Genomic DNA, 8,052 nt, shown 5'->3' with positions numbered 1-8,052 from the left:
TATGTGTTTATATATAAGGGTTCATATACGTATAGATGTATAGCTATAGGTAAGAAATAGATTATGGTGAGTTTGAATTCAACCAAAACATTAACTACGTAAAAACAAATAGTATGAATTAATATCAGCAAAACAAGGGTTTCATAGACAAATTACAATACACATCGCATACTTTCTTTCACTTTCTTCTTTTTCTCTCTCTCTCTCTCTCTCTCTCTCTCTATATATATATATATATATATATATATATAATGATGTGAAACATGCTTTGGGGAAGAAAAAAGGGAACCCTAGCAACCTCGGAAGCGGCAGACAAACCGGGTAAAAGCAACCTCGAGTTCAAAAACCAATCAGAAAGTCATCCATAAATTCAAAATCCGGTCTAGTAATAAATAAAAATATTAGGTTTTTTTATCCAAAATGACATTTAATTATATATTTTTCCCATATGAAGAATCTTCTTGTACATTTTAAAATTCAGAATTCAAAACTAAATTTTATAAAGAAACACAAATCAAAAGAATCAATGGAAATTCCAACAAAATCCCATATTAAATTACATCATCCTCATAATCGTCATCAATCATCCAAGCTGCTAGTAGCTCGTCAAATATCCATACATTTTAATTGTTGCTATGAATTATGAAAATCCTAGTTTAATGAGTATTCAAAACTTAAAAAACATTAATAGCTGCAATACTGGATGAATGTAGTATTAATGTTTTTTGTTAGAGAAATAAGAAAAGTTCATACCAATAATTAGCTTTTCTTGAGTTTTGTTCCTTTCTCATGATCTAGGCGGTGGAAAAAACTGCGTGCCGGCCATGAAAGCGCTGAAAGGAGTTGGATACGCCGACGAAGGGTCAACATAAGTGACACCCTGATTGATACCGGTGGTCGCCGTCGCAACAGCCGTCGTGTTGGATGTAATAAGATTAAGTTGATGATGATGTTGACCACCACCACCACCACCACCGCCGGCGGATGAACTACCTTCCCCAGGGTGATGGTATCGAGCTTCAGGACCATGGTCGTATAGAATTCCCTTAAAAACATGTCCACCGACGTTCAAAGACGTCTGATAAGCCAACTGCTCCTCCGCCTCGTTCATTGCACTCACTCTAACGCATCGGAACACCGCAGGAGAACTCACTTCAGCCGGGAAATGACCCACCTGTAACCCTAGCAAATTATGAAGAAAGTTTTATAGTTTATATAGGTTTTTATATTGCTCATGACTAGGTCAAATATGGTGTATGTCTGTATGGCAACATGATCTACACACAGTTACTCGCAGTAGTTACACACTCACTGTGTGTGTATATATATATATATATGCTTACTCCATAGATTTCATCTAAAGATATAGGTTTTATAGATGTAGAATCATAGATATATAGTTCCATACATAGAGACTCTAGCCCAGAATTCAAAGCCTAAACGAGTCTTGAAATATGAAGCTAATCTATATATCTATATATATATATATATATACACATAGAGACGAACCCCATCAAATCATAAATCAATATTGGTAAAGAGAAAAAGAGAATTTTTTCCAAACAAAGCCCAATAATTGAATCAAGTAAACAAAATTATGTGGGTTTTGTTTGTTTCTTCGTTTTATCTCTAGAAAGTAGACACAAAACTTTACCTGAAGAAGTGCTTTGATGTTGTGGAGCACTCAAAATCATACCCATGCCACCGCTGCCGCTCCCGGCGACGGCGATACTCGGTTGGTTTTGATGATGATGATGATGATGATGTTGATCTTCTCGTAGTCTCTTGGGATTTTGATGATCATCACCACTGCTGGCTCGCATCATTAGACTCAGCTGCTGATTGCCTAAGTTCTGTTGTTGGGTTAACGACATGAGTTGCTGTTGGTGTTCCCGGCGTTTAGCCGCCGGAACCCATGTGCTCTTGACGTGGGTTTGACAGTGGAAACCACGGGCCTTGCAGCAAGTTCTACACCTCATGTGTTGACAGTCTTTCTTCGCCTGGTTCCCGCAGTCTTGACAATTGATTCCACCACCGCTTCCGCTTCCACTTCCACTTCCACTTCCACCGCCGATTCCATACCCACCTTGCCTCATCACTTTACTATCACCACCACCCTCGACGGCCGATCTACCACCACTGAAGATATCCCAGGAAGATGCCAACTGATCAACGTTGTTGTTTCGATTAAGATCATCCACACCACCACCACCACCTCCGCCTCCGCTACTAACACTGCTACTTCTCTTCTGATCAGTACGACCACTGGGGCTAACACCAACACCCAAATCATAATGCGGTTGCTGTTGGAGGAGTTGCTGCCGGTGCTGGTGTTGTTGAAGCTGATAATACTGCTGCCATAATTCAAAACGTTTGCTGTAGATCTCCTCGTTCTTGAACAAGTACAAACCGTAAGGGTTAATTACACCATCATCATGTTGTTGATCTTGATCTTGATCTTGATCTTGATGTTGAAGGTGATGAGGATGAGGATGATGATGATGATGATGGTGTTCTTCGTCAACTTTACCAATTCCAGTCCCTCCACCTAGCGAGAAGAATCCTGACATTCTTTAACACCACAACTCCTCCCAAACTTCTCTTCAAAGATCAAACTCAAATCCATAGCAGAACAAAGAACAAAAAATAAATAAAAAATATATTAATTAAAAGGTTATAAATTTGTGTGGTAATGAAGAGTGTAGGGGTCGGATAGTGTCAACTACTCAAAGATCTAGGGTGGGGGGTTAATTTCTAAAAAAGAAATTTGTAGTTATTTTGCTTTTCTTCCGAGTGTATGAAAAATGGTTTGTTCTATATGTGTGAGACATAGAATCCATCATCACTTTTTAGAATTATATTTTATATGTTTATTTACTATGCTAGATATTGTTGGAGATTCTGGATTTTAAGAAAAAAAATAATGCCTTGTAAATGTTTAAAAAAATGTTAAGTTCAAAAATGTCTATTTCTTTATTAAATTATTTGTATTCATGGTAAAATATGCATCGCATTTGCTTCATAATTTTGAAATATTAGTATTAGAGTAGATTTAGCAATTAAAAATATCATAACTATTTAACAGTTATTATTATTTTCTAAATCATGTTCATTTGTACTTATATAGAAACAAACGAATAAGTTACATTAATTTAATTTAATAACCTATTTATTCAAAAATGTTAAGGTAATAAAACTATTCTCATTATTAGGTTAATAATGGGATGTGTGGTACCACACTACAATATTAATTTACTATATAAAAATATTTACCAAGTTTAATTAAAAACAAAAAAATATATATTTAAACTAAAAATTACAAGTCAGCGTAACAATAATTAAAAATTCAAAAACAGTCCAAGTTATATGTTAAATTTCATGATTATTATGTTAGCGTCACGAAATTTAATCGTAATTTAATCTTTTGTTAAGTATCCACACGCTTCATTTCATTGTGAAAATGATATGTCCCGCTCCTCCAAAAAAATAGGGAGTTGTTTGCATGTTTTTGTCATTGAGTCCTCCGATATATTGAGCGCCTTCATTTATTTATTTATTAGTTTATAACTCTTAGCAACCACGGTTATAAAATTAAAATTGTTAATATGAATAAGAAAATTAAGTTGTTAAAATAAACATGTATTATTAAAAAATAAGGAATTATAAAAGAAAAATATAAACATAATAAGTGTAACCAAATTTGGTAAATATCATTTAATCGGGGGATAAGTGTGGTGGGTAATATTGACATATTTAGATATATTTTGTTACCATATAAGAATTTATAAGTATTTATGAATATGAGTTGTAAAATAAAATTCAAATTGGAGAACAAAAATAATGACACATGGCGGAATGAGGTTAACTCTATTCATTTATTAGATAGGAAGATTTATTTATTTATTTTTGTTGGATTGTTAAGGTTCACAATGTTTTCATAATAGGATTAAGATTGGGTTTCTTGAATGTATCCATAAAGGAGCGAGAAGTTGGGTTTTGAAATGTAACACAATGCAATTCCGGGATGATGAAATTAGGCAGGTGAAAATAATTCTTTCAAATTTTGGGCGGTGGGGTGATGGTGTTGAAGAATCGAAAACGAAAACATTTATAGTGGATGTGTCAGAAGAGTTGGTATTATTTAGTGAGTTGTTTGAAATCAATGTAGAATAAACTAAATTGAAAGTAATAAAGAGTCTCTATAAGGTGCGAATAAAAATGGTCAAATTAGTTTGGTATTTATAAAAGGCAAAATAATATTTTAAATTCAACAAATTTGGTCGTTAGAATTAAGTAGAGGTGGGCATTTGGACCTCCAAACCGGGAACAAACTCAAATTTGGTAAGTTTCAGTAAGTCCAGTCTAAAAGTCCATCAATTTCTGTAAAAACGGTTCGGTTTGGTCTGGTCCAAATGTTTACCTCTACGTTAAAGAATCAGAAACCGGACCGTGACTGGACTTGAACCTGGACCTGATAAGTCTCAATAGATCCAATTCAAGGTCCACAAATTTCTACAAAAACAATATGCTCCAATAATTGGTATGGTCCATATGTTCACCCTTAAATTAAAAAATAAAGAAACTGCAATTCAATTTGTCCCGCAAGAAGACTACAATTACGGGAAACTTGTCCGCATGTGGGAGGGTCTCACTATTGGTGATTTGTTGTCATCACTGTTATAAAAATCCCGACTAGGTCCCGATTAATCTCCGATTAATCCATATGCGCTACTCAACCGATTAGAGGGCGCCTAGCGATTAATCATTGCATACATAATGAGTGAAACATTATAAAACGATGAAATATTAACATTTTGAAGAAGTTTTATCTCAATGGAAACTATTTGAGGCATGATTAGTGTTGTATTAATCATATTAACTTATTTTGTTATCATGTTAGTGGTATTTACGAACTTTGATATGATATTAGTCATATTTAATTTCTTAAAATTCAACAAATTAGCAATTAATGGTACCCGATTAATCCTCCGATTAATCTCCGCTGAGCCGATTAATCTCTTGACCTCAGTCCACCGACTAGCTAACGTCGAACGTTTTTTGCAACCTTGGTTGTCATCAATATTATTTAAGTGTAATGGGATTACTTTTGTTGACCAAAGGTGATCTTGATAAATATTAAACAAGTAAGGAAGGTGTGGAGTACACACTTGTTTAAGTTTGATCAAGTTTTCAAAGTACACTGTCATTTAGGGGCGAAACCCCTAAACGAACGGGGGTCCGGGGGCAGCGCCCCTGGGAGCGGGGTCCAAGGGGCGGCAGCCCCTGACGGGGTCTAAGGGGCAGAGCCCCTGGCTGTGAAATTTTTTTATATAGGGTATGTTGCTATATAAAAAAATGCATCAGAAAATCGTATTTTCAGAGAATTGACAATTGTTTGACCCTTATCCAAACTTCCGTTTTATGTCAGTTTTTATAGTTTATAACAGTTTGAAACTGTCATATGACAGTTTTCAGACAAAGATCATAAATTCGGTTTTGGTCTCATTTTTTTGGTAGAGACGAAACTATCATCAAAACATTCTAAATTCTTGTCTCTCTGAGTCTTATCCGATTAAAGAATATTAGAAGTACTACTCAAATGCTTTAATCTGAAAGTGTTTTACACAATTCTCAGAATTTTAAGCCTTACTATATCTCAATTTCTAACACTCACAACCCTCCATATGCCACGTAGGCTTCCCATGTTGTTCCTTCCAAAAAAAACGATAATTTTTTTAAAATGCGTAAGATCAACTACAGCTTTAACATCAAAAAATAAACTATTAAAAATTATGTGTAAGATTTATATAGAAACTACTTCCGACTCTAGTTATACAATAAAAAATATAATTTTATATTATAATATTTAATACATTAACTATGAAATTGTAAAAATTAGAAAATAATAACAATCAAATTAATATGTTATTTTATAGAAAAGATTTTAATGTGATGAATAATTTTCCGCAAACAACTTAATTAAACATCATCCAAGGTGAAAAGGAGCAATTTTCCTATTATTAAAGATGGATTCAATCCTTGACTTCCATAAGGCCCAAATAATTACCCCGATTACCTTTCTTTTCTTGATGTTGAGCCCGATTCCAGACACACATTTGACATTACTTATGGACAAACCAGAAACAAATGTTCAACTTCTTCATCAGCAAAATTACAAAAAAGGACAAGTTGAGGAACTTATCTGAACAGCTTGTTGCATCAAATTTAATGCAACTGGAATCCTTTTCAAAAGCTACGTTTTTTCCCTTTATGCTTCTAACTTTTGTTAAAAAATAAAAAAAAACCAAAGTTTTCTAATTATTTGAAAGTAAACTACTATTGTATTAATTCTTATGAGAAATTAGATTCTGTACAATGTCTACAAATTTAACAGATACTTTTATTAAATAAAAATAATAAATAATAAATAAATCTTTCTGTAAGAAATAAATTCAATATAAAATACAACTCCATTATTTAACTTATGTTATGTTCAGTTTTTAATTATTTAAAGGGAATTTGTGATAGGGTTGTGTTTGGTTTTTAGGATACATTAAAATCACACACCCTGCAACCGCCGCCACAGGAACTGCAATCTTTACCCTCTCCCTGCCACCTCAATTTAATGGTTTACCCAAACAGATTCGTGTGATTGTTTACCATGCTCCTTGGAAACAGTGACTACCATCAGTCACAAACTTTTTTTAATATTACTTTAATTGTCACAGTATACCTATTTTATTCGAACCCTTTTAACTTATATATAACTTTCAAAACTTTATTAACTCCCACAGTGGTTCATGCTATATGGTGTTATGACTGATGTGTCAAGTTACAACGGTGTTATAATACCATGAACATCACCCTCGCTTGATGTTATGTTTCATTTTGTGGCTGTTATGACATTCAGACCAATCAAATTTTCTTTTCTCTTTATCTTTCTTTTTCTCTTTATACCTTTTAACATGTTACAACATAAGACACGATTTCTCCCTTAGTGTTATGGTAGTGTTATGGATGAGGTGGCACCAATTTGATGTGACATCTAGTTGCACACACCTAATGCTCTTATATATTGAACCTTATCACTTTATTTTACGGAAAATGATTCATAAGGGTAACAAACTGTTGAATTTGTTTATTTTGTTTTACCAAATATATCATCGAACTTGTTGTTTGTGTTCACCATAACCTTTTTCTTGAGTCATTTTCATTTTACTCATTTACAGAAAATCTCATGTCATCTCCTCCTCATATTAATGATTTTATTAGATTGATTCTTACTTCTCTTTAAAGCATAACCCACAAAGAACATAATTCAAACATATACAACTTTGTAATTCATTTGCATATTTATCAGAGGAATCATGATTGACTAGGTGCATTTCATTATTATATTTACAATTCCAATCAAATGATTTATCGTATCGTAGATTATGAGTGTTGTGATTTTTTAGTTTACTTGGATTTAAGATCAAATTCATGAGATAAGATACAACACCATAATATACCTTGAGCTAAACGTTTATTCTAATAAAGATATCTTCTATACACAATAATATCTTTTTGTAGAGAGTTGTTGACAACTAAACACAATAGTGGTAGCATAGACCATGTTTTGACCAAGCTACCCCTCAAAACTCTTATCATATATGTTATGACTTAAGAAGGTTGCAGTCTTTAATATTTTTATAGCTTTAATTTCATTTAACTTTTGGGAAAAATGATTCCGGGAGGGCAACCAACTATTGAATTCGTTCACATTTGGTCCATTTTTTTTGTACCCAATATATCATTGAAGTTGTTGTTTCTGTTCACCATAACCTTTTTGACCGGCTATCAAATATGATAGCCGATCAAAAGGGTTATAATGAACAGAAACAAAAGTTTGATGGTATATTTGGTACAAAAAAGGAAATGGCCCAAATATAAACAAACTCAATAGTTGGTTACCCTACTAAATTATTTTCTCGTTAATTTTATTATATCTATATGTTTATTGTAGACGTAAAAACTATTTTTGAATTTTTTTTTATAAAAAAAATTAAAATT

The 8,052-nt window shown here is 33.1% G+C and overlaps 1 protein-coding gene across 1 annotated transcript; it reads right to left on the bottom strand.

Annotated features, from left to right (window-relative positions):
• Positions 1 to 495: 495 nt before the first annotated feature.
• LOC145052527 (protein SHI RELATED SEQUENCE 1-like) lies at positions 496 to 2,829 on the bottom strand. The gene is made up of 2 exons (XM_079000349.1): positions 1,655 to 2,829; positions 496 to 1,182 (listed from the first exon to the last, which is right to left on the bottom strand). Exons 1-2 carry the CDS (start codon positions 2,568 to 2,570, stop codon positions 788 to 790), a joined length of 1,311 nt encoding a protein of 436 aa, XP_078856475.1. The 5' UTR covers positions 2,571 to 2,829; the 3' UTR covers positions 496 to 787.
• Between the last annotated feature and the right edge of the window lie 5,223 nt (positions 2,830 to 8,052).

Source organism: Lactuca serriola, chromosome 5 (genome assembly GCF_051521515.1).
Source record: "Lactuca serriola cultivar US96UC23 chromosome 5, Lser_US96UC23_V15, whole genome shotgun sequence".
Taxonomy (NCBI): Eukaryota; Viridiplantae; Streptophyta; class Magnoliopsida; order Asterales; family Asteraceae; genus Lactuca; species Lactuca serriola.
This window is presented reverse-complemented; position numbering and strand designations above follow the sequence as displayed.

Excerpts from the sequence above, each read along its gene's own strand:
- LOC145052527 (XM_079000349.1), bottom strand. The coding sequence starts at position 2,570 with ATGTCAGGATTCTTCTCGCTAGGTGGAGGGACTGGAATTGGTAAAGTT. Across the intron at positions 1,183-1,654 it reads ACATCAAAGCACTTCTTCAG|GGTTACAGGTGGGTCATTTC; the intron begins GTAAAGTTTTGT and ends ATAATTTGCTAG.